General features: G+C 45.3%; 1 protein-coding gene across 2 annotated transcripts; it reads right to left on the minus strand.

Annotated features, from left to right (window-relative positions):
- On the minus strand, positions 1 to 27,613 carry LOC116948966 (putative 2-ketogluconate reductase). 2 transcript variants are annotated; one of them, XR_012946001.1, is made up of 7 exons: positions 27,497 to 27,613; positions 23,532 to 23,943; positions 19,521 to 19,692; positions 7,427 to 7,605; positions 7,202 to 7,298; positions 3,846 to 4,077; positions 1 to 2,035 (listed from the first exon to the last, which is right to left on the minus strand). XR_012946001.1 is itself a non-coding variant. In XM_032966296.2 (6 exons), exons 2-6 carry the CDS (start codon positions 23,899 to 23,901, stop codon positions 3,915 to 3,917), a joined length of 981 nt encoding a protein of 326 aa, XP_032822187.2. In that variant the 5' UTR covers positions 23,902 to 23,943; positions 27,497 to 27,613; the 3' UTR covers positions 3,128 to 3,914. The 2 variants fall into 2 exon arrangements, 1 of the variants encoding a protein (XP_032822187.2); XM_032966296.2 differs by lacking the exon at positions 1 to 2,035 and having other exon boundaries at positions 3,128 to 4,077.
- Positions 27,614 to 27,881: the final 268 nt, after the last annotated feature.

Below are 27,881 nucleotides of genomic sequence, written 5' to 3' on the forward strand. Positions count from 1 at the left end.
TTCTTTAGAGGCAACACATTTATTTGTAACATCAACACCTAACACAAAGAGGTAACTGCCCCTTCACCAGATACAGCCTAGGGTAGTGGTCACCCAGCTAACTACCCTATACGGAGGAGTTACAGCTATGAAGGGTTTGACCCTCACTCGGGTCCCGACCACGTGTTGATGACTGTAGAGCTTCCAGCTTGTAGGACGTAGAGCTTCAGCTTGTAGAATTTAGCGACCCCGGTCCCTCTAAGGGACCTACCTTATATCCCCCTGGGTCGGGGCTGCTCCGCCCTTGGCCCCGCCTGCCTTCTCAAGCGTTCCAGCTCTCTCCCGATCCCTCTCAAGAGCTCTCCCCGGACACGTGATTGCCCCCTAGCACCCCCCCCCCCCCACCTGGGTGCCTCTCTGTGGACACTCCGGATCACGTGTCTACGGGGTCAACCAGAGTGCCATGGCCCGGGGCAACCCTGCCCCTGGGCTGACACTATCCCACTCCCCCTTGTGGGAGCCCGCATTACACGCTATGTGTGGTGCCCGCGCTATCGCAGCGCACACCAAATCCCGCTAGGGCTGGAACTACACCGGCCTACGAGGTGTACACGATCACAGTGAATCACGTGCCACGGCCCTCTCAGGCCAGCACCATACAGTGACATCCCCGATGTCACTACACAAATAATAACAACGGCAGACACGGGTGGGTCGTCCACATTCATTGTGGCGAAAATGACATTCGTTCGGCATGACGAAAGTTCATTTCAGATCCCCCATTGGGTCACCCCCCCCCTCCCCTATAGCAGGAAAATATTTTTCCGGAGGTCAGCCCCAAAACGGCTCAGCCTGAAGTTAAGCCCTGGGGTAACACTTCAAAATATAATTAAACCCGTTTCACAAATCAATATGAGACAAAAATAGTAACTCACATCAGCAAATTATAACACGTAGGGTTTCGCGACCAATGTTATCCATAACAAAGGTTTTTTTTTACGGATCACATCATCAGGCGCCAACCACAAATCTGGCTGTCACCTGATGCTCGTAATTATTGGCGAAACGTCGTACTCGACTTCTAAATGTTGTTGGTTTATTCTCCAACACACCGGTGTGCTTTACAGTAATAGTAACAATTGGCACTTGACAAGCCTTACTAATTGGCTGTGTCTGGTGGTGGCGGGTTTAATGATACAACATTTCTATTTACGCGATCTAACCCAAAAAACCTCCATTATGCACATCAGCAAAGCTGTTTAATAAAGCGGGAGGCGTAAGAGATCGCAGGGGGAGTCACGGTGCAGACTCGTGGTAAAACAACCCCCTGTGAGTGGCGTGACGTGGGCAGGGTCAGGGCCCCCACTCCACAGCACACTGAACACACAGCTGTGAATTATGCATTGCGGTATTAATCATTCATCTTGATACTTTCGTCACGACCGACGGTATTTTGTTACCCAGCGCAATTGTGACCCCGTGCCCTCTGCAGTGTCTTGCTCTGCTGGCCTTGATCTTCACTGAGAACACAGAGGGTGGTTATCAATCTATTATGAAAGTCCGGAGTTCTGTTTGTCTGTCAACTAAATTATTACAGCCTTTTAGAAGGCCTGAATCAAAAAGTAATAGAAAGTGGACCCCCCCCCCCCACCATATGTGGTTGTAAGAAGTTGATCCAACAGGTTCACACCAATTGCGGACCCCCCCAACAAATGTTTTCACTCCCCCCCCCCCTTACGTTGAGATCCATCTGGTGTCCAATGATGTTGTGGTCTATCCTGGCTTCATTACAATTTTCTTTTGAGGTACGGCAAAGTAAAAACAATATATTTCTTAATTGAAATAATTATTTAGCTTATTAGAAGAATACTCCCTGTGGACATCTGGCGCTTGGGAGACTAACTAATCCCACAACCCGTATGATCTAATTATTGTTTCATCCATTATCCATAAATACATAATTTCCATTTATTTAGAATTTTGATGGTTGCAGTCATGGATGGAGGGTAACATTCAAAAATATCTAATTTAACTTTGAGGCACAACCCAGTAGTATCTGCACACAATGGGGGGGGGGGGGGGGGAGGACATCAGTGGGGGCGACGGGCGAGGTGCGGAGCGCCTAGAAGCCCTCCGTAGGAGCTAAAAAAAGGTGGCCGCCGAAATTCTAGTACATTAAATTGTCAAAGTTCGGTAGTACACGTGGTATTCTTGCTTCACCGCTACATCTCTCTCTGATGTCGCCACGTGGAATAAGTTTGAGTGAAGATTTAACTTGAGACAGCATCGTCCGCCTCCCCCTTGTGCGTACTGAGTTACCTGGGCCACCATGACTACGATCCCAACAACCTGGGTTTGATTCCAAACCATGGATAACAAGGGGAAAGTGGTAAATGATATCCTGGGTCTCACATAGGTCGACTCGACCATTATATGGGTACGTGCTGCACCACGGTGTGTGAACATGAGTGCCGTGGAGATAATGGTGGCCACGCGTGGATCTGGCCACACGACCCTATCATGGACTGCCAGTTTCAATCGGCACTCTCCAACGGCACGTTGTTGCTGCAGTCTGCCAAGCTAAACAGGGGTCTCTGGGTTTGTTGGTGTTACGATTGAATTAAGGTGGTGTGAGCTGAGGTTTGTTTCTGTGGCGGCTGAGGTTGCTGGGAGGTTTTGGATTGTGAAGTTGAAAAGTCGGATTAGCCGGACATAGAAACCCGTTTCTATTTTGGCTGTGGCTGTTTTCATAGAGGGTGGAGCGGTGGCGCACTCGTTAGCAAACTACGAACTCGGCAGCCTGGGTTACATTCCCAGCCACGGATAACGTTAACGCCGGGTGGCAACCCCAAACGGTCTTGGTCCCGCACTATTTACCAACCCGCCGTGACCCAGCGTGGTAAAGTATGGCCAAACAATCCCCATGATGGTCACGGTTTGGGTGAGCCTTCATCTAGCAGTGATATACCACGGTGCTGCGTTTAACTTCGAAGTTTCAAAGTTAAAACGCATGCTCATTGTTTTTATTCAAATGTCACATCGTAAACGATACCATGATCCAATAGGGCAGTGTTCAACATTTTCTCTCCCTTTCATCGTCTGCGTCAATCAGACTGTGTTGGTAATTTGCAGTCAAGTGCCAACAGCGTTTGCAATTTACCGGATATTTTATTGTGCACACAGTTCCGCTTTATCAAATAACTTTTTGAATTAAAGGTTATGATTTTATGTTTTCGTAACACGCCGTCACATTAAAATCATTTGTACTCTTTTACATATCAGCTGTAAACAATTAATGGTGAGTTGAATCAAAGGCAATTGTTATTAAATGTAACAGTTCTGAAAAATTGGGTAGCATTAAAATAAAACATGAAATAATTGGAGTCAGTCTCTGTGCACAGCAACGTTCAGCCGGCGATTACAATAAACACTTTGTGCAATGTGCATGTGCCAAATCATCAGCAACACCCGCTGCCTCGTATGAAATATACTTAACCAGAGCTTCATTTCTCACTGAATTTCGTCTTGATCGCTGGTAGACCAGGAGATGGCACACGACGAGTAGCCAAAGCCCTGCATCGAGATATATACTGGATGTGGTGTGCTGGTTGTAGAAGTGTTTCCTGGGTTCGTCGACCGGAACAGACCCGACTGAAGTTAATCCCTGGACTTAACACTTTTCAACTTTAACATAATTAGGAAATGTTTCTTGTGGTGGGGTAAAGTGTGGGTAACTACCACCTCTTGCATGACGTCTGGCCAGCGTGGAAGAGTAGGCCAACAATACGCCCTTTTGAGCTCCCTTTAGTGGAGGCCCTTTCGCTAGCGGTGACATGAGCCAGCAATTGCCGGGGCTGCACCTTTACCTCCTGATACGAAATCCCCCATTGCGGCGCGCGCCGCCGGCTTCCGCTGACGATGAAGAGGCACGCGTCTCAGGCGCGACGAGGGGAGAGCTCGCAGGGGATGGGACGGTCCTGCACGCCCGCCAGTGCGTTCTCAACCACCGCCTCGACGATGGCGCGTCTCGCCCCCTCCGTGTCAACGCCCAGGTGCGGGGTGACGATGACGTTGGGGAGCTGCAGCAGGGGATGGTCCCTTGGGAGGGGACGTCAGCAATAGAGGACCTCACTGGTGACGTTTGGCACGAGAGCACCTCGCAGGGGGTCCGTGCTCGTAACTCGTCGCTCAACGCGGGGCAGTAAAGTAAATCGGTGCATAAAGGAAAGTGTGTCTGATGGGAATGGCCTTCTTGCATCTGAATCTAAAGTCGGTGCCGTGCTGTCAATGCACTTGCAATCGCGTTTGACACATATCCCTGTCTGACCATACTTCACCACATTGATCAATACAGGTTGGTGAAGGGGTGGGGGTTGGGAGGGGCCAGTCATCTCAGTCAGTCGACCCGTGGCACCTGCTGGGTCCGCCCCGTGACCTGCCAGCGGGCGTTCGACACTTCACGTGGACTCAACGTGCACATAGCCTGGCACAAGCATCGTGGTGACATCACCGCCACTTAGTGGCGAATGGCGGTTGTTGGGAGGGTCAGGATTGGTTCAGATATATTGCCGTATTGTTTGTTATTGTTAACTTGCTGACCCACCCATACCAGACATCTGTGAAAGAGATGCTTCATAGCTCATCGGATTACACCTGCAATCTAAATAAATATTCTGATTCTGAGATATCTTTGACTAAAAACTTTTGTGAATGCAGGAATTAATATTCAATGGTTCTTTCGGTAAAGTCACGTAGATAAAATAATAATAAAATAAAAAATAAGGTGAAACACATTCCTGCGGAGGGAGCTGGTAGGAACGTTGGGTTGCTCGGTCAATGGCCAGGGTCAATGGCGGCGTGGTGTATTCCGCAAATATGCCCGACTGTGAGGGCGGGCACAAGCCGGCGTGAATAGGTTAAACGTTGAGTTTTATAAGGGCACCACGGGGTGACCAGCCCCTCCCCACCCAGCTCCTCTCCTCTCCACCCAGCCCCACCCCTCCCATTTTTGGATGCACGACGGACAGACACAATAATCCCCTGTGGGCTGGTGTAACCAGAGGTTCCTACGAGTATAAAAATGTATATATATAAAAACTAAAAATGTATTCACTGTATTTTTATTTGTATTATTTTATTATTCTTTTTCTATTTACGTGACTTTACCGAAAGAACCATAGCATCTGAGATATCTGTCACCAATGATGTTAGCTGTGGCCTTGAGTCGAACTCGGCTCGTTGGCTTCATAGCTCAGCATGTTAACCACCAGCGCTTCACTCCCCATCAGACTTTGGCGTTACAGTATTTTGTGAATCAGTAGCACAGTGTTATGATGGTAATATGCCATCGACATGGATATAACTAAGAGTTTGTAATGCTTACCATGGCGATCATGCCATATCTATATTTTGTTATGTCTTGATTTAAAGCTTTCGTGACTGCAGGGATTCATATTCTTGGTTCTTTCGGTAAAGTCACGTAGAAGGGAAACAATAAAATAATAAGAATATAAAACAATACAATTCTCACGACGTTTCGACTGCAACACAAGCAATCATCATCAGGTGTGAAAACCACAACAAGAAAATTTGAAAAAAGTGGCGTTTTTTTTTACGTTAGCACCACGGATAGCGATCTGACAGTTTGTTCAGATGGACGAGTCCATCTATCTTCTGAAAAGAGGAGGGGGGAGACGAAAAATAATGAATGCGGTCTGAAAGCCACCGTGAGCGTGATCAGTGATCTGCCACGGCCGAGGTGTTGGTCCTACCATGTTCAGGTCTGCTTTGTGTTCACGGATGCGGTCCGAGACATGTCGTTTGGTTTCTCCAATGTAACTACTACCACAGAGGCAACTTAGTATATAGATGCCACGGTACTTTATGTCCGGAATCACATCTTGTAAAAGATCTTGTTAAAGATGTGATTCTGGACATACAGTACCCTGGCGTCTGCAAACTAAGTTGCCTCTGTGGTAGTAGTTACATTGGAGAAACCAAACGACATGTCTCGGACCGCATCTGTGAACACAAATCAGACCTGAAACACGGTAGGACCAACACCTCGGCCGTGGCAGATCACTGTTATAATTCAGTAGGTTCACATGACATTGACTTCTCCAAGACAGAGGTTCTTTGCAAACCATTTGGCTACCATGAGAGATTCGTTCATGAGGCTATCCACATATACAAACACAGAGACAATTTCAACCGATAAGATGGATTCTGGCTTAGCAATCATTGGAAGGATTTGATAAACCATTTCAGGTCTTAATTGATTGATCATGCTTACGGTGGCTTTCAGACCGCATTCATTATTTTTCGTCTCCCCCCTCCTCTTTTCCGAACATAGATGGACTCCGATTTAAAGCTTTCATGACTGCAAGGATTCATCTTCTTTGGTTCTTTAGGTAAAGTCACGTAGAATGAGAATAAAATAATAAATTGATAAAATAAAATAACACAATAATATTCTCACGACGTTTCGGCCACAACACAAGCGGCCTTCATCAGGTGAAGGGACGTCCCTTCATCAGGTGAAGGGACGTCCCTTCACCTGATGAAAGCCGCTTGTGTTGTGGCCGAAACGTCGTGAGAATATTATTGTGTTATTTTATTTTATCAATTTATTATTTTATTCTTATTCTACGTGACTTTACCGAAAGAACCAAAGAAGATAGATGGACTCGTCCATCTGAACAAACTGTCAAATCGCTATCCGTGGTGCTAACGTTAAAGAAAAAAAAAACGCCACTTTTTTCAAATTTTCTTGTTGTGGTATTCACACCTGATGATGATTGCTTGTGGTGCAGTTGAAATGTCGTGAGCATTTTATTGTTTTATATATTTATTATTTTATTGTTTGTTATGTCTGTTTCGTGTAATAGCTCTAACGTAGTGTTATTAGTGAAGATTCACCAGCCTCAGAGAAGTTGAGAGTCGACTCAGACGGCTAGGTGGGAACGTGTTGTATTAAGAGAGGAAAACCACACGGTGAAGAACATGGAAGCCTCGGGGCAGAGACTGAGGCAGGGCCTCGAGAGAGGTGGTTCCAGGTGGTGAACCTGGACGTGCAAGGACTGTGGAGTGGACGTGGAGATGATGGACTGGCATTGGATGAAGTGGACAAAGTGGGGTGGAGAGACCACATAAGAAATGCAAGGAAGAAGAGTAGTGAAGAGGTAGGTGTTGGGTAACTGCTGTGAAATTTGTGCAGTGTTACCTGGGTAGTGGCTCGGGGTCAGTGACATCCAAAGCTGCTGCTCTGATCCACTTGTTCTGCAGGGCCTCCACCAAAGCCTCTTGGTCTATCACTTTGCCTGGCCATCAGCATTACGTTGAGATATCATGCGGGGATTCATAAAAATCACAACAGCACGAACGGCGCGAGGATCATGAAATTACACACATCATTAAGAACGTGCGATCATATGACAGCTTTTAATACCTCTGGCGACATTGATGATGGTAGCATTAGTCTTCATTAACTTGAGTTCTCTTCTCCCGATCATTTTGATGGACTCTGCATTCAGGGTGACTGTGACCATGAGGAAGTCACACTTCCCCAGGAGCTCCTCAAGCTTCTGGCAGTAGACGGCGCCCAGGCCTGTCTCCTCGTCCAATGGTCTGAAAAATATCAACGACCCATGCACACGATGGCGCCCTGCCCCTTTCAACATTAGCAAACCTGTCAACCCCTTATCAGTGCCTTACCTTATTACAGATCAATTCAAACCTTATTGGTCACCCCGTACCCTTATAAATCTCAACGTTCATTCTACAAAGTCCCAGCACAAGGGAGAAACACAAACAAATAGACAATCACCACTACTACACTCACCACTACACTCAACCAATACATACCTATTCTTAGTTTTTTCGGTAAAGTCACGTTGAAGAGAAACAACAAAATAACAAAATATATATAAAACAATAAAAAATTCTCACGACGTTTCGACCATAACTCAAACGGTCATCATCAGGTGTGTCGGTTTGCATAAATTTATTTTGAAAACGGCATATTTATTTATTTATATAAAAAAATAACGTTTGCGTCACGCGCAACGATTGGCAGTTTGCCCAGGACTAGTCCATCTATTTTTTGAAAAGAGGAGGGGGGAGACGAAATTTGTTTTTATGTATGCTGTCTGAAAGCCACTGTAAGCGTGAACAATCAATCAAGAACTGAAATGATTTATCAAATCTTTCCAATGATTGCTAAGATAGAATCCATCTTCTCGGTTGAAATTGTCTCTGTGCTTGTATATGTGGATAGCCTCATGAACGAATCTCTCATGGAAGCCAGATGGCTTACAAAGAACCTCCGTCTTGGAAAAGTCAATGGCATGTGAGCCTACTGAATTAGAACAATGATCTGCTACGGCCGAGGTGTTGGTCCTACCGTGTTTAAGGTCTGCTTTATGTTCACGAATGCGGTCCGAGATATGGCGTTTGGTTTCTCCAATGTAACTACTACCACAGAGGCAACTTAGTTTGTAGACACCAGGGTATTGTATGTCCGGAATCACATCTTTTACAGACGGAACCAGATCACGGATTTTATGTAATGTGTTGAAACGGACCTGGATCTTGTGTTTATTCAAGATTTTGGAGATCTTTTTTGTGATCCCAGCAATGTAGGGTAAAGTGATGGTTTTGAAAGGCTCCTCAAGAGGGTTCTTCTTCATGGTTTGAGTGATAGCTTTGCGGATTGTATAGTCGGAGTAACCATTAGCCCTAAGAGCTTGGTGTACGTGCTTGAGTTCACTGCTTATGTGTTCCTGGTCGGATATGCATTGGGCTCTATGATACAGAGTCTTGATGAGAGAATTCTTCTGTGATGGATGGTGGTGGGAATCCGGTTTCAGATAAGCATCCGTATGGGTAGCTTTCCTGTAGACAGAGTGGCTCATTGAACCATCAGGTCTCTTTTTAATTAGGACATCCAAAAAAGGTATCTTGCCATCTATTTCGACTTCCATGGTAAATCTGATGGCTGGGTGTATGGAATTGATGTGGTCGAAGAATTGGTCTAGAGCAGGCCGGCCATGTGGCCAGATGACAAAAGTGTCATCCACGTACCTCTTCCATAAGGTTGGGTGCAGAGTGGCAGTCTGGATGGCGTCAGTCTCAAATTTCTCCATGAAAATGTTAGCTATAACTGGAGAAAGGGGGGAGCCCATTGGGGTGCCCTCAGTTTGTTTGTAGAAAGTTCCATTCCAAGTGAAGTATGTATTGGTTAAACAGTGTCTCACCAGGGGGGGTACCTCAGTGTTTAGTCCTTGATGAACCAAGTCTTCAATGATTGCAATGGTGTCAGGTACAGGAACCTTGGTGAATAAGGAAACTACATCAAAACTGACAAGCAGGTCGTCTGGGGACAGGGAAATACCCTTGATTGTTGATACCAGGTGAGTAGAATTTTGTACCGCAGAGGTGGTCTTTCCAGTGAAAGGACGCAGGATTTCAGACAAAAAACGAGCTAGTTTGTAGGTGGGGGAGCTGATAGTAGAGACTATGGGACGAAGAGGTGTATCAACTTCATGTATTTTTGGTAAGCCGTATAATCTTGGTGGCCTGGCAGCAGAAGGTTTCAACGAAAACTGTTTAGATTGATCAATTAATGCGGTTGAATCAGAAATTATTTTGTTGGTTTGTGTGACGAGGCTGTTGGTGGGATCTCTTTTTATTTTTGTATAACTACCATCGTCGAGTAATTCTTTAATTTTGTTGTTGTATTCTATTTTATCCATGATGACAGTAGCATTGCCTTTGTCAGCTGAGAGAACTACAATATCATTCCTCTTTTTTAATTTATATAATTCAAAACGCTCATCTTTGCTGAGGTTGCTAGCTGGCATCTTAGCGTTTTTGAGGGTTGCAGCGATTTCAGATCTTGCTACGTCTGCAGCGATGTGACCCAGGCCCCTGAGAGCAACGTCTACTTGGGCAATTATATCATTAACTGGTATGTGTTTAGGTGTGACTGCAAAGTTTAGACCTTTAGCTAAAACGGATTTCAGACCATCGGAAATAGAACTGTTACTGCGATTAATTACGACTTTATTAACGTCTAACTTTTTGGTGTGTGGGTCCGGTCTTTTGTTGAAGAGGAGGTTAAATTTGGAAATCAGGTTTTCCTTACATTTGGTCGACATAGTAGCAGCTGAAGAGGCAGTCATATTGTCTGCATGTTCCCAATCCGATGTGAACATTATTGCCGTCAATGATAAGTGTGATTTGTAGAGTGTCTTGTCTAACTGATCTAGTTCTGTGCGTATAAGTCTGATTTTTTCTGAGATAAGAGCTAAGCTAGTTTTGAAAAGAATTCGTTTCGCATTAGAAGAAGTTACAGTAGCAGAGGTGAGTGTAAATGCGATTGGTATTACCCCAGAGTCGCGGCATCTCTTCAGGAAGGTGAGAGACTCGATCAGCTGAGCTTTCTTATCCCGGAGTTTGTTGAAGGATCTTAAAGTTATGTGAAAACCCTCCCCGTAGAGGCGATTAAATTTTGATTTAAAGCTTTCGTGACTGCAGTAATTCATATTCTTAGTTTTTTCGGTAAAGTCACGTTGTAAGGAAAACCTGATTTCCAAATTTAACCTCCTCTTCAACAAAAGACCGGACCCACACACCAAAAAGTTAGACGTTAATAAAGTCGTAATTAATCGCAGTAACAGTTCTATTTCCGATGGTCTGAAATCCGTTTTAGCTAAAGGTCTAAACTTTGCAGTCACACCTAAACACATACCAGTTAATGATATAATTGCCCAAGTAGACGTTGCTCTCAGGGGCCTGGGTCACATCGCTGCAGACGTAGCAAGATCTGAAATCGCTGCAACCCTCAAAAACGCTAAGATGCCAGCTAGCAACCTCAGCAAAGATGAGCGTTTTGAATTATATAAATTAAAAAAGAGGAATGATATTGTAGTTCTCTCAGCTGACAAAGGCAATGCTACTGTCATCATGGATAAAATAGAATACAACAACAAAATTAAAGAATTACTCGACGATGGTAGTTATACAAAAATAAAAAGAGATCCCACCAACAGCCTCGTCACACAAACCAACAAAATAATTTCTGATTCAACCGCATTAATTGATCAATCTAAACAGTTTTCGTTGAAACCTTCTGCTGCCAGGCCACCAAGATTATACGGCTTACCAAAAATACATAAAGTTGATACACCTCTTCGTCCCATAGTCTCTACTATCAGCTCCCCCACCTACAAACTAGCTCGTTTTTTGTCTGAAATCCTGCGTCCTTTCACTGGAAAGACCACCTCTGCGGTACAAAATTCTACTCACCTGGTATCAACAATCAAGGGTATTTCCCTGTCCCCAGACGACCTGCTTGTCAGTTTTGATGTAGTTTCCTTATTCACCAAGGTTCCTGTACCTGACACCATTGCAATCATTGAAGACTTGGTTCATCAAGGACTAAACACTGAGGTACCCCCCCTGGTGAGACACTGTTTAACCAATACATACTTCACTTGGAATGGAACTTTCTACAAACAAACTGAGGGCACCCCAATGGGCTCCCCCCTTTCTCCAGTTATAGCTAACATTTTCATGGAGAAATTTGAGACTGACGCCATCCAGACTGCCACTCTGCACCCAACCTTATGGAAGAGGTACGTGGATGACACTTTTGTCATCTGGCCACATGGCCGGCCTGCTCTAGACCAATTCTTCGACCACATCAATTCCATACACCCAGCCATCAGATTTACCATGGAAGTCGAAATAGATGGCAAGATACCTTTTTTGGATGTCCTAATTAAAAAGAGACCTGATGGTTCAATGAGCCACTCTGTCTACAGGAAAGCTACCCATACGGATGCTTATCTGAAACCGGATTCCCACCACCATCCATCACAGAAGAATTCTCTCATCAAGACTCTGTATCATAGAGCCCAATGCATATCCGACCAGGAACACATAAGCAGTGAACTCAAGCACGTACACCAAGCTCTTAGGGCTAATGGTTACTCCGACTATACAATCCGCAAAGCTATCACTCAAACCATGAAGAAGAACCCTCTTGAGGAGCCTTTCAAAACCATCACTTTACCCTACATTGCTGGGATCACAAAAAAGATCTCCAAAATCTTGAATAAACACAAGATCCAGGTCCGTTTCAACACATTACATAAAATCCGTGATCTGGTTCCGTCTGTAAAAGATGTGATTCCGGACATACAATACCCTGGTGTCTACAAACTAAGTTGCCTCTGTGGTAGTAGTTACATTGGAGAAACCAAACGCCATATCTCGGACCGCATTCGTGAACATAAAGCAGACCTTAAACACGGTAGGACCAACACCTCGGCCGTAGCAGATCATTGTTCTAATTCAGTAGGCTCACATGCCATTGACTTTTCCAAGACGGAGGTTCTTTGTAAGCCATCTGGCTTCCATGAGAGATTCGTTCATGAGGCTATCCACATATACAAGCACAGAGACAATTTCAACCGAGAAGATGGATTCTATCTTAGCAATCATTGGAAAGATTTGATAAATCATTTCAGTTCTTGATTGATTGTTCACGCTTACAGTGGCTTTCAGACAGCATACATAAAAACAAATTTCGTCTCCCCCCTCCTCTTTTCAAAAAATAGATGGACTAGTCCTGGGCAAACTGCCAATCGTTGCGCGTGACGCAAACGTTATTTTTAATATATATATATATATATAAATAAATAAATATGCCGTTTTCAAAATAAATTTATGCAAACCGACACACCTGATGATGACCGTTTGAGTTATGGTCGAAACGTCGTGAGAATTTTTTATTGTTTTATATATATTTTTTGTTATTTTGTTGTTTCTCTTCAACGTGACTTTACCGAAAAAACTAAGAATATGAATTACTGCAGTCACGAAAGCTTTAAATCAAAATTCAATACATACCTGTCAAGCCCTGATCAGTGCCTAGCTTATTACAGACCAATTCAGACCTTATTGGTCACCCCATTCCCTTATAAATCTCAACGTTCATCCTACAAAATCCCATCACAAGGGAGAAACAAAAACAAATACTCTCTGGTTCTTTCGGTAAAGTCACGCAGATATAAAAAAATAAAAACACGACGTTTCGGTCGCAACACAAGCATCCGTCTTCAGGTGAGAAAAAAAATGATCTGCTCTTGTGGCTTTATATAGGCACGGGAGGGGGGGGGGGAAGGAGTTCGGCTGTAGGAGTTAGACATGCAATGTCCTGGTGTCTATAAGCTGAGTTGTGTCTGCGGCAGCAGTAACATTGGTGAAACGAAGCGACGTGTCTCAGACCGGGTTCGCGAACACAAAGCGGATTTGAAACACGGCAGAACCAACTCCTCGGCGGATCATTGTTTCAACTCTGTGGGCACACATGACATTGTTTTCTCCGAGACCAAGGTGCTCTGCAAACCCTCGGGCCACCATCAGAGATTTGTCATGAAGCCATCCAGATATTCAAACACAAACAAAACTTTAATAGAGAAGATGGATTCAGATTGAGCAATCATTGGATGGATGTGATCAACCGCGTCAAGTTTTAACTGCTATGATTTCACTCACCCACCCGTGTGTCTTGTTGTCCGATTACTACAAGTCCATTTACTTGCTAATTTCTCCAGCCCCACCCGTCCCTGCACGCCACAAACCCTCCCCTCCCCTGTGAACTCCTACAGCCAAATTCCTTCCCCCTCCTTCCTCCCCCCTCCCGTGCATAACTCCTACAGCCAAACTCCTTCCCTCCTTCCCTCTTCCCTCCTGTGCCTAACTCCTACAGCCAAACTCCCCCCCTTCCCTCCCCCCTCCCATGCCTATATAAAGCCACAACAGATCATTTTTTTCTCACCTGAAGACGGACACTTGTGTTGCGACTGAAACGTCGTGTTTTATTTTGTATCTATTTATTTTCTATCTACGTGACTTTACCGAAAAAAACAGAGTGTATGGATTCCTGCAGTCACGAGAGCTTCAAATCAAGATCAAAAATAAATAGACAAAAATATGATTTATTTTTGCCCGTATTGAAATGGCTATATGCCGTATGGACCTGAAAACTCAATTGCCCTGTACAAGAATACGGGGTAAACCGTTTGGATTGACAGCTTTGTATTAGCTCAGTCAGCATCATGAGTTGACAAAACTCATCGATTGCGTGGATGACTACGAAGACTGCCCGCCATAAACCAAAGCACGACCAACGAGGTGACATTGACTAACTATGGGGGTGCCACGGTGGCTAAGAGACGTTAACTACCTCGCCTGGTATACAGGAGAGTCGTGGGTTCTATCCCGACCCTGACACCTGTATATTTGGAGTTTGTATGTTCTTCCCGTGGTCACGCGGATTTTCTTCTGGGTCCTCGGGTTTTTCCTTCCACGTTTAGAAATATGGCTGCTATAGATTTACACATAATAAGCGACTTCATTGAGCTATCATTTATGGCCAGGTCGCTTCTGAAAAAGAGCTATATGCCTCAGTTTTTTTGTATGCAGGCTAGGACAATTTAGTAACGTTACTCGAGACTGCCGTGCACTGAGGCAGACCAAACATGTTCATTGGTTACGTGTGTCCAGTCGACAACAAGATCCACAGTAGAATGGTGCATTCCATCCAAGCATAAAGACCGTGACGCTCCTGCAGGTGTTCAACAGGACTGTGATGCAAATGCAGGTTGATCCGGAAACAATGTTTTTGTTTCGGGCATTAATTTATATTTTACTTATGCTATTCAATTAAAAAATTAAGTTAGGCATCATAGCTGCGTGTAAAAGATGTTTTTGTTATGTTCCGGTAATAATAATCATTTTTATTACTGGTATTTAGAGAGAGAAGGGAACGCATTTTGTCACCAGGGGTGTGGGGCTGGATGGTCTGCAGAAATGTGAAAAATAGATTTATAGTTCATAGGATTCCTCCAGTATAAATATTCTGATTCTGTTTGCGTCGCCTGAGTGGTGCAGAATGCCAAACAAGTTTGAGGGCTACACCTGCTCTCGCGGAAAGGCGTCTGAACCACAAAACCCACCCAAAACCCCTGGGCGTCACCCTGAATATGACTCTCACCGATCGGCCCACATCTCACCAGCACCCGGCCACAAAGTAACAACCAGGAGGCGAACCTCAACTCGCTGGAACGTCATCGGGGGTGTGAGGGGGGGGGGGCACAGTCAGAACAGTGGCCCTGTCCACCCTGCTGTAGACCACCGCTTCGCCTCACGGCCCAGCAACCACCACACAGAGATCCTAGAAGTGCAGCTGAACACCGCCATGAGGACGGAGTCAAGGACGCTGAAGTCCACCCCAACTGAGTGGTTCCTGGCGCTGTGCCACGTCATCCCGCCGGCCATGCCACCGCGACGCCACCGCGCCACGAGGTGTTTTGTTTGTGAATTCCCTTTTGCACTCAATTCAGCTCTCCACACTTTATCATCGACCCATTATCCAGGTGGATGTAGTCGTGGTACACCGCATGCGAGGTAGGGAAGAACACCGCACAAGGTTCAGAGCAGAGGGGGAAGCGATGATCCACGGTGATCAGAACTCCAACCCGCGAACGCGCTCACGATCACGCCGGACATCCTGGGAAACGGCAGCCAATAACCACGACAGCGAGCACCGACCCATCATCATCAGTTTCTTATTTTTCTTATTTCGTATGGCTGTTGATATCGGTACAGAGCAACACACTACAATTCCCCAATCAGTTGGTGGCACGTGTTTTAGTTATTGGCCAGTTTTTTTCCATTAGGCTGATAATAAATGCTGCTGGATAATATTGGTCTGGAAAACCAATAGCCCAATAACTTAAAATATATTATTCATACATTGAGACACAGAACAAAGGTCTGCGTATAATGGTTAGGTAGTTTCGTGGTTGGAATCTGCTTCTAAACGAGTCTTTTGTATGGCTGATGTAGTTGCAGAGCAATAACTACAATTTTATATTCAGGTGGTCAAGTCTAGATAATCGCGTCAGGAGCAGTGGAGTGTATCATCGCTGTGATGTCTCCTTCGTATTTGTGAATCGAGCATTGCGTCATTATACGTTGTTCTAGATCAGGGGTCGGGAACCTATGGCTCGCGAGCCAGATGTGGCTCTTTTGATGATTGCATATGGCTCGCAGATAAAACAAAATATTCTCACTTGTTTTAATCCATCCATCGATTTTTCACTGCGCATGTCCTTTTCAGGGCTGCAGGAGCAATTGTCCATTATTTTAATTGGATGATACTGGCCTACGTTTGCCGTTGCTGGGTAAAACAGGTAAACGCCCCCTTTTGAATCAGTCTGAGACTGCGTCTGCTCAGTCATTAGCTCAAAGCTAACCCTTCGACGAAGAAGATGGCGAAAAGAAAAAAAGACGACGAGTATCGTACATTTCAGGACGAATGGACCGAAGAATTCGCCTTTGTGGAGAGAGCGGGTTCTGCGGTGTGTCTAATTTGCAATGACAAAATTACATCGTTGAAACGGTCGAATGTAAAGCGGCACTTCGACACGCGCCACGCTACCTTTGCATCAAAATACCCTGCGGGAGACAGCAGAAAGAAAGCGTGCCAAGAGCTTCTGAGCAGGGTGCAAGCTAGCCAGCAGCAACTCCGCGTATGGACCCGGCAAGGTGACTATAATTCGGCTAGCTTTGCTGGTTCTTTAGCAATAGTGAGGAACGGAAAACCATTCACAGATGGCGAGTATGCTAAAACGTTCATGCTGGATGTAGCCAATGAACTTTTTGATGATCTTCCGAACAAAGACAAGATAATCAAACGGATACAAGACATGCCTCTGTCGGCAAGAACTGTTCATGATCGTACCATCGTGATGGCAAACAAAGTGGAGGAAACGCAAGTGAAGGACATAAATGCAGCGCCGTTCTTTTCTCTGGCTTTGGATGAGTCAACAGACGTGAGCCATTTGTCGCAGTTCAGCGTGATTGCAAGATATGCTGTTGGTGACACACTGCGCGAAGAAAGTCTTGCTGTTCTGCCATTAAAAGGGTCCACAAGAGGTGAGGATTTATTCAAGTCTTTCATGGAGTTTGCTCAAGAAAAAAGTCTACCTATGGATAAACTTCTCTCAGTGTGTACTGATGGTGCTCCGTGTATGGTGGGGAAAAACAAAGGATTTGTGGCGCTTCTCCGTGAACATGAAAATAGACCCATCCTAAGTTTCCATTGCATTATACACCAGGAGGCACTTTGTGCTCAGATGTGTGACAGGCAGTTTGGCGAAGTGATGTCGCTGGTCATTCGTGTGATCAACTTTATTGTTGCCCGAGCCTTAAATGATCGCCAGTTTAAAACACTGCTGGATGAAGTTGTAAATAACTATCCTGGTCTGCTTTTGCACAGCAATGTGCGTTGGTTGTCAAGAGGGAAGGTGCTTAGCCGTTTTGCGGCTTGCCTGAACGAAATCCGGACTTTCCTTGAAATGAAAGGCGTCGGGCATCCTGAGCTAGCCGACACCGAGTGGCTCCTCAAGTTTTACTATCTCGTAGATCTGACTGAACATCTGAACCAGCTCAACGTGAAAATGCAAGGCATTGGAAATACAGTGTTATCCCTTCAACAAGCTGTATTTGCTTTTGAAAACAAGCTGGAGCTTTTCATCACGGATCTTGAAACAGGTCGTTTACTACATTTTGAAAAACTGAGCCAATTTAAAGATGCATGCACTACAAGTGAGCCCATTCAAAACCTTGATCTCCACCAGCTAGCTGGCTGCACATCCAGTCTCCTACAGTCCTTCAAAGCACGCTTTGGAGAATTTCGTGAGCACACTCGTCTTTTTAAGTTCATCACCCATCCAAACGAGTGTTCACTGAACACAGCCGACCTGAATTACATCCCTGGTGTCTCCGTCAGAGATTTTGAAGCAAAAGTGGCTGACCTGAAGGCCTCAGACATGTGGGTGAATAAGTTCAAGTCACTGAATGAAGATTTGGAAAGAATCACACGACAGAAAGCGGAGTTGGCGAGCAAGCACATGTGGACAGAAATGAAAAAACTCCAACCCGAAGACCAGCTGATTCTCAAAACTTGGAACGCGCTTCCTGTCACATACCACACACTGCAGCGTGTGAGTATTGCTGTATTGACCATGTTTGGATCTACGTATGCATGTGAGCAGTCATTCTCACATCTTAAAAACATCAAGTCCAACCTACGATCACGTTTAACGGATGAAAGCCTCAACGCTTGCATGAAGCTTAACCTCACCAAGTACCAACCCGACTACAAAGTACCAACCCGACTACAAAGACATCAGCAAATCCATGCAGCACCAGAAGTCGCATTAATGGTGAGTGTTATAACAACATTATTAAAAAGAATAAATTCAGAGGCTTATTATACTGACATTTAGTTGAATTCACTTTTAAAATATATTATATGGCTCTCACTGAAATAAATTTCCAAATTTTTTGCTTTCATGGCTCTCTTAGTCAAAAAGGTTCCCGACCCCTGTTCTAGATGACCACAGTCGCACACCTGAGAGTTTCTAATATATGCATCAAGTATCAGCATCAGCCAATATTTGTGCAGATGCGGTTTACTGTGGACCATGAGCTTCGTGGAAGATCAATCCCAGGGATCTTCTGCGTTGGCTCTTTCATAATGTGTTTGTTTGTGAGTTCTTTCAAACTCCATTAAGCTCTACAAACGTCATTATCCACCCATTATCCAGGTGGACGGAATCGTGGGACAACACATGCAACATAGAGAACCGACACCTCATAAATGACAATCAGCAGAGGTCCCTCCCTTCGACCTGCCTCGAAGTCAGCGGACGGCAATCGACCGACTTCACACAACAGGACACGGGGGGAGGGGGGTTGTAACACCCAAGAGCGACTGTGGCCGCGAGTCCCGGACCGTGGAAGCCATCGCATCGAGCTGCCCAGCACTGACATCTGTTGTGAGAGACGCTTCCTGTTTCTCCACTCAGCATCTCAGGAAGCCACAGAGCCGAACTAGACTTTCCATTGTCAGATTTTGTCAGAAGAAGAAAACAAGATTTACCAAGTTGACTGCCTGGTGGACCTGATAATATTGAGGGGGGTGGAGGGTGGTGGGGAGGTGGGGGCATAGGGAATTGTGCACCCCTCACGCCAACATTGAATAACTAAGAGTGTCTGACTAAATATTTGCCTACTTTAGTCGCAACTCAATGAAATCCACAGACCAAACCTGGACTATAAATCCCACAGGCCATCGCCGATTAAGACTATGACTACTAATAATTACCGGCGAAACGTCACGGCACTCGAATGGTAAATGTTGTGGGTTTACTCTCCAACACGCCGGTGTGCTGAACTAGTAACGAATTTGCACGTTCTCTTTACACGACAAACCTTACGAAATGGCTTTGTCGGGTGGTGGCGGGTTTAACGATACATTTATATTTACGCGATATAACCCAAAAAAAAAACTTTCATGGATAACTGTGGTCGTGAAAGCGTACTACTACTACGTGTTAAACTATGATCACGATTGAAACGATGCCGGATAAATGAACTCCGATTAACCACTTACGCCATACCTCCTTGTGCGGTTGTGGTACAGGATGTCCATGCGGAAACCGCGGGCCCTCTCTGCCACCAAACGGCCAACGCGGCCCATGCCCAAGATGCCCAGGGTAGCACCATCGACGTCCACTCCAACAAAGCTCCGGTCCTTGGCCGTAAACATTTGTGACTTTGTAAGGGAGACACCTGGCGAGAAATCAACAGAACTACGCATTTAGCAACAAGATTCATTTTCAGACAATTCGCCTTCCTTCCTATGTCCTGTCCATCCACATATAAAAACCAAATAAAGTATTCTTTTACACATCCCATTAGCCACAGGACCCTTCTGAAAGTGCATAATTTCAGCAACACAAGCAAAACCTTCGATCGGTTTACACATTTAGTGTCTCATCAGCAGTTAGGTTTGCTGGCGAAATGCCAGACGTTTATAGGCAGGGACCCTCCGTGTAAGGTATTGGTCCTAATTCAACACAACGCTATACAGTAACACACAACACAAAATCATTATTTGCGTCGTTGTGGAGAAAGAGTAACACGATAAATAAAACTACGTAACACGATTTTTGTTCCTGGGTAATAAGTGTTATTTTCTAATTGTTTATGCCTCAAAAGTATAGAAAATGTCTATTATTCCCCACAAACTTTGCTTTTGTGACCAGGACTTTGCGTGAAGAAATGACACAAATGCACACCACGTTTTCTCATTGAAAATAGGTCAATTTCAAAATATCACTGTCCTGGTCACAAAAGCAAAGTTTGTGGGGAATAATAGCCACTTTCTGTACTTTTGAGGCATAAGCAATTGGAAAATAATACTTACTACCCAGGAACAAAAAAATACATACTTGTTTTATTACACTGTAATTTCAAAGTAATTAAGACATCTGCAATGAACACAAATGGACACTGAAGCATGTGAGCAATAAGCAAGGAATACAGAAACCATGCACGTGGCCGGATTCTGGAACGTTCTCCAACGGACGTTCGTCCTCAAAAATGATTTGGTCATCGATACCGTCACGGTTCAAGCTGCACAACCAGGTGACGTCGACACGGTGCACAATGTATGACATCACGATATGACGTCACGTAATTGCGCCATGGGGTGGGGGGAAGGGAGGTAGTTGCGTGCTTTTAGAATTGGTTTTGTGAATAATTTTTGGCCTGGTTTTGTGAATCGTTTTAGCACTGGCATGTAAATAATTTAGCACTGCTTTTGTAAGTTAAGTCCCTAATAGCAACAGAAGCTCACACTAAAGCTTCGTTCATATTAAACCATGTTCATGATCGTCGTCGTGCCTTTCTGTTCAGACAAACACACGGACCGACTGGATGCATTAATGCTTGCAACCTTCGTTGGAAAATTCTTTTTGTGAAGTCATAGGCCCTAAACTTGTGAAAGTTACGGTAGCGAGGACGTGTAGGAGACATCGAGAGCACAACGTTCATGTACAGCAATACACAGATAACAACTGTCAGAATCTCCGTGATCGTGGAATCGTCGTTGTGAATTATGACCACTTCTATCGTGACTACCGCGAGCACTTGTTTTATATTCTTCTACGTGACGAAAGAACCAAGAATATACCGCGAGCACTGTTCCTGTGAACGGCAAACTCCACCCTCGTGGTGAGGACTCGGTCTAGCAGACTGACTGCTTCGTCTCATCATCCACATTGTTCAACCGGCACCACACTGCAGGCCACAGCTACACAAAGACAAATATTCCCCGTATAGCCTGAACAAACTGTTGGGGCAAGTGATGTTAGCGAGCACCTATTATAAAGGCCGGCACGGCACACGAGGGGTGGGTGGCGATATTACACACACCGCACCAGGTACTCATTTGAGGCTGAGTCGATCTAGAGGAGGCCCAGGATCGGTTCAGATAATTGTCACTGGTTTTGGCAGTGAGCGGGAATCGAACCCGGATCGCCAGGTTCCTAGTGCAGCGCGCTAACCGCTACACTACCATCACAACTACACACACCCACTCAATCATCCACTGACCCACTCACTCGCCACACCGCAGGTCACAACTACACACACACCCACTCAATCATCCACTGACCCACTCACTCGCCACACTGCAGGTCACAACTACACACTCACCCACTCAATCACCCACTGACCCACTCACCACACTACAGGTCACAACTACACACTCACCCACTCAATCACCCACAGACCCACTCACTCGCCACACCGCAGGTCACAACTACACACACACCCACTCAATCATCCACTGACCCACTCACTCGCCACACTGCAGGTCACAACTACACACACACCCACTCAATCACCCACTCATCACACTGCAGGTCACAACTACACACTCACCCGCTCAATCACCCACAGATCCACTCACTCGCCACACCGCAGGTCACAACTACACACTCACCCACTCAATCACCCACAGACCCACTCACCTCACCGCAGGTCACAACTACACACACACACGCTCAATCACCCACTGGCCCACTCACTCGCCACACCGCAGGTCACAACTACACACACACCCGTTCAATCACCCACAGACCCAGTCACTCACCTCACCGCAGGTCACAACTACACACTCACCCACTCAATCACCCACAGACCCACTCACTCACCTCACCGCAGGTCACAACTACACACTCACCCACTCAATTACCCACAGACCCACTCACCTCACCGGAGGTCACAACTACACACTCACCTACTCAATCACCCACAGACCCACCACTCACTCACCACACCGTAGGTCAAAACTACACACTCACCCACTCAATCACCCACAGACCCACTCGCCACACCACAGGTCACAACTACACACTCACCCACTCAATCACCCACAGACCCACTCACTCACCACACCGCAGGTCAAAACTACACACTCACCCACTCAATCACCCACAGACCCACACACTCACCACACCGCAGGTCACAACTACACACTCACCTACTCAATCACCCACAGACCCACTCACTCACCACACCGTAGGTCAAAACTACACACTCACCCACTCAATCACCCACAGACCCACTTGCCACACCATAGGTCACAACTACACACTCACCCACTCAATCACCCACAGACCCACTCACTCACCACACCGCAGGTCAAAACTACACACTCACCCACTCAATCACCCACAGACCCACACACTCACCACACCGCAGGTCAAAATTACACACTCACCCACTCAATCACCCACAGACCCACTCATTCATCACACCACAGGTCAAAACTACACACTCACCCACTCAATCACCCACAGACCCACTCACTCACCACACCGCAGGTCAAAACTACACACTCACCCACTCAATCACCCACAGACCCATTTACCGCACCGCAGGTTACAACAACACACTCACCTACCTCTTTGAGGTTTTGGGCTTCTTTCGAGACGTTTCGCTTTGCATCAAAACAATTATTTACTACTATAATGAGTCAAGAATGTCTGTGTCCCGCGCGTGACGTCACTACACGTCGGTCAGCCCCCCTCATTAATAATCATGAACAGGCAACGCCCTCCACATGGACGACCCCCTCATTAATAATCATGAGTGGGTGACGTCACTCCACATGTAGCACCCCCCCTCATTAATAATCATGAGCAGGTGACGTCATTCCACATAGAACAGCCCCCCACATTAATAATCATGAAGAGGTGACGTCTTCCATATAGACCCCCCCCGCCGCCATTAATATTAATTAGCGGGTGACGTCACTCCACATGGGGGGGCGAGGCGCCTCCTCCCCCCTCCTCGGCGTCAACTGACAACCCTCACTACAAAGGCAGAACGCTCACGTCACGTGATCTCCGTCACGCTGCTGTTGAGACATCGAAGTAAAAAAGACGTCATGATGAACAAGGGATTACAACCTTAAATTGAAATAAGTCTGTCTGTGAAATAAGTCGGTCTTACAAATTACACACGAATTGATGCAATGACTATCACGCTTGCAAGTTTAAGATTTACTGAAATACATCAGTCCTTGGACGGGCACAAGGCTAGTGAAAACAATAATATACCATCCACCAGATTCCTGGCAGAGGCGAGCAGGAGCGCCATGCCCATGTCGGCGGTAGGGGCGCTGACGACGTCGGGAGTGTAGGACACGGAGACTCCGTGGCTCCACAGGAGAGGCAGATCCAGATGATCCACCCCGACCCCGGCGCTCGCCACCGTCTTGAGCTTCGGCAGACTCTCCAGGAGGTCCTTGGTGACCCGCGGCTCCCAGTAGAAAATGCCGATGGCCTCGATCTTTTGGGCCAAGTCGTCGTTTCCCATCACATCTTTTAAAGTCACCAAGTTGAAGTGTCTCTCGATTAACTTTATGGCACTGTCACTGTAGAGCGTGGCCAAACATTCTGGTCCCAGCATGTATGGTAGTCCTTGCATGGCGACGAAGTCAGTACCAAATTTCACGAAATTGACGCGGTGCTGTTCAAGGAAAAAAAACCGTGACATTATTATGATCGAATTACTCTTTTTGATGATCAAAGAAATACAAATATTCGTTAGTTTTAACATCACGTTTTTTTATTAAGCATTGAAGCTGTCTCTGTAAAATTTTGCATGTAGGCTGTCAGGACCAATATCATCATTGATTATAATTAGTTGATTTTGGGTCGGATAGTGTAGGTAGGTCGCTCGCGATAGCTGAGGTTTTATTAAATAAACACCTCACGACGCTGATTGTAATCTCCAGTGCAACTTCGTACAAAAATTTACAACATTTTGGTTGCTTTTCAACCTTCCTCCGGTTTACTGAAAACAACTCAAACGGTTGTCACATTTACTCATGTCGTGACAACTTTGTTTGATTGGCTCTGTCGGGTGGTGGAGGGTTATCGTTTATAAAATATGGCGAGTTATTTTTCTTTCCTGGTATGCTGGATGTCGAGGGTTCGATCCAGACCCTGAACATGCCTGTTGTGTATTTAAAGATTGTCTTGTCGATGCCAAATACAAAATACTTGAAATAAACACGGAAAATAAACACACTTCAAAGTGTAGTTCCTCAAGGACAAGTGAGAGTAAATTTTGATTTAAAGCTTTCGTGACTGCAGTAATTCATATTCTTAGTTTTTTCGGTAAAGTCACGTTGAAGAGAAACAACAAAATAATAAAATATATATAAAACAATAAAAAAATTCTCACGACGTTTCGACCATAACTCAAACGGTCATCTTCAGGTGTGTTGGTTTGCATAAATTTAGATTTACCATGGAAGTCGAAATAGATGGCAAGATACCTTTTTTGGATGTCCTAATTAAAAAGAGACCTGATGGTGCAATGAGCCACTCTGTCTACAGGAAAGCTACCCATACGGATGCTTATCTGAAACCGGATTCCCACCACCATCCATCACAGAAGAATTCTCTCATCAAGACTCTGTATCATAGAGCCCAATGCATATCCGACCAGGAACACATAAGCAGTGAACTCAAGCACGTACACCAAGCTCTTAGGGCTGATGGTTACTCCGACTATACAATCCGCAAAGCTATCACTCAAACCATGAAGAAGAACCCTCTTGAGGAGCCTTTCAAAACCATCACTTTACCCTACATTGCTGGGATCACAAAAAAAAGATCTCCAAAATCTTGAATAAACACAAGATCCAGGTCCGTTTCAACACATTACATAAAATCCGTGATCTGGTTCCGTCTGTAAAAGATGTGATTCCGGACATACAATACCCTGGTGTCTACAAACTAAGTTGCCTCTGTGGTAGTAGTTACATTGGAGAAACCAAACGCCATGTCTCGGACCGCATTCGTGAACACAAAGCAGATCTTAAACACGGTAGGACCAACACCTCGGCCGTAGCAGATCATTGTTCTAATTCAGTAGGCTCACATGCCATTGACTTTTCCAAGACAGAGGTTCTTTGTAAGCCATCTGGCTTCCATGAGAGATTCGTTCATGAGGCTATCCACATATACAAGCACAGAGACAATTTCAACCGAGAAGATGGATTATATTTCGATTTAAAGCTTTCGTGACTGCAATGATTCATCTTCTTTGGTTCTTTCGGTAAAGTCACGTAGAATGAGAATAAAATAATAAATTGATAAAATAAAATAACACAATAATATTCTCACGACGTTTCGGCCACAACACAAGCGGCCTTCATCAGGTGAAGGGAGCGAGACTGTCTCGCTCCCTTCACTGTCTCGCTCCCTTCACCTGATGAAGGCCGCTTGTGTTGTGGCCGAAACGTCGTGAGAATATTATTGTGTTATTTTATTTTATCAATTTATTATTTTATTCTCATTCTACGTGACTTTACCGAAAGAACCAAAGAAGAAGATGGATTATATCTTAGCAATCATTGGAAAGATTTGATAAACCATTTTAGTTCTTAATTGATTGTTCACGCTTACAGTGGCTTTCAGACAGCATACATTATAAAAAATTTCGTCTCCCCCCTCCTCTTTTCAGAATATAGATGGACTAGTCCTGGGTAAACTGCCAAATCGCAGCGCGTGGCGCTAATGTTTTTTTTATATATATAAATAAATAAATGCGCCGTTTAAAAATACATTTATGCAAACCAACACACCTGAAGATGACCGTTTGAGTTATGGTCGAAACGTCGTGAGAATTTTTTTATTGTTTTATATATATTTTATTATTTTGTTGTTTCTCTTCAACGTGACTTTACCGAAAAAACTAAGAATAAGTGAGAGTAAGTTCGTGTGGATAGTCCCATGGATGCTAATGTCCGCGTGTGGTGGGATAAAGTGTGGGTGGGTAAAGTGTGGTGGGATAAAGTGTGGGTGGGTAAAGTTTGGGTGGGTAAAGCGTGGGTGGGTAAAGGGTGGGTGGGTAAAGGGTGGGTGGGTAAAGTTTGGGTGGGTAAAGTGTGGGTGGGTAAAGTGTGGGTGGGTAAAGTGTGGGTGGGTAAAGTGTGGGTGGGTAAAGCGTGGGTGGGTAAAGGGTGGGTGGGTAAAGGGTGGGTGGGTAAAGTTTGGGTGGGTAAAGTGTGGGTGGGTAAAGTGTGGGTGGGTAAAGTGTGGGTGGGTAAAGTGTGGGTGGGTAAAGTGTGGGTGGGTAAAGTGTGGGTGGGTAAAGTGTGGGTAGGTACAGTGTGGGTGGGTAAAGTGTGGGTGGGTAAAGTTTGGGTGGGGTAAAATGTGGGTGGGTAAAGGGTGGGTGGGTAAAGTGTGGGTGGGTAAAGTGTGGGTGGGTAAAGTGTGGGTGGGGTAAAGTGTGGCTGGGTAAAGTGTGGTGGGGTAAATGGTGGGTGGGTAAAGTGTGGGTGGGTAAAGTGTGGGTGGGGTAAAGTGTGGCTGGGTAAAGTGTGGGTGGGTAAAGTGTGGTGGGGTAAATGGTGGGTGGGTAAAGTATGGTGGGGTAAAGTATGGTGGGGTAAAGTATGGTGGGGTAAAGTGTCGGTGGGTTAAGTGTGGGTGGGTAAAGCGTGGGTGGGCAAAGCGTGCGCACCCCGAACTCATTCAAGAGGTCTATTGAACAATTTATACTATTTCTTTTTTATTTCACCAGGTAAGTGGGCTTATCATCGTGTGCACATTTACAGCAGCCAAATACTCTGAACGCGTGATGTTGATTCTAAATGTGGAGGTAAAAACTGGCGGACCTGGAGAAAAATCCACGCGATGACGAGGAGTGAGACACGCAAACCCCAAATAAAGAGCAGACGTCAGGGTCGGAATCGAACCCATGACCTGCGCCAGCATAGAGAAGTAGACCAGAATAGGCACTAGAGGGGCTCTCTAGAGCTCCCTCTAGCGAAGACTCTTCCGCCAGTCGCGGCCAGAGCAATAAATTGCAGGGTTGCGCCTTTACCTTTGACCACCACCAGGTTTCTTATACTCGCACAGTTCCCATTGACTAGAATTAGCCAATTATCCCAGTGATGGACCCTCCTACAAAATAGTCTTGAGATTCAATTGGCTTTTACGAAAAACATCATTAACATTACATATTTATAATGTTTATTAAGCATAGGTATAATTCCACTTACCCTTCAGAGGTGTCAAAGCTTACTGCAACGCACACAATTTCCGGATGTCGCTCGATTCACGAAATGTCCAAAGGTTTAAAGCAAACTAGTGTGCAACGTAACCACGTTTTCTCTACAACTACTGAGTTAAATATAACGGTAATTGTCTAATCATTAATCGCACTGAGTGCAAGTAGTGTCCACTGAATGAACCCAATCGCGGACAAGCGGAGAGAAAGCCGACTCAGACGGCTGGTTTGCCTGCTCATTCCCATCAGTGCGATAACACGAGTGTACGGGATCGTCTATTCGTTTTCCACACACATTTAAATATGATTCACATGAGAATGTTGATTGTTGTGAAATAATTCACAACTGGCCAGCTTCACATTGCAGCAGTTGGTTT

This window comes from Petromyzon marinus, chromosome 35 (assembly GCF_048934315.1).
Source record: "Petromyzon marinus isolate PM22_M1 ecotype Great Lakes invasive population chromosome 35, UKy_Petmar_22M1.pri1.0, whole genome shotgun sequence".
In the NCBI taxonomy this organism is placed as follows: Eukaryota; Metazoa; Chordata; class Hyperoartia; order Petromyzontiformes; family Petromyzontidae; genus Petromyzon; species Petromyzon marinus.

What these genes read in the sequence shown, in the direction of transcription:
- LOC116948966 (XM_032966296.2), bottom strand. Translation starts at nt 23,901, where the DNA reads ATGCAAGGACTACCATACATGCTGGGACCAGAATGTTTGGCCACGCTC. An exon ending in TGCCAGGAATCTGGTGGATG is followed by an intron (nt 19,693 to 23,531) that starts GTATATTATTGT and finishes ATTTCTCGCCAG; the next exon opens with GTGTCTCCCTTACAAAGTCA. An exon ending in GACCCCGAGCCACTACCCAG is followed by an intron (nt 4,078 to 7,201) that starts GTAACACTGCAC and finishes TCCCCTCCCAAG; the next exon opens with GGACCATCCCCTGCTGCAGC.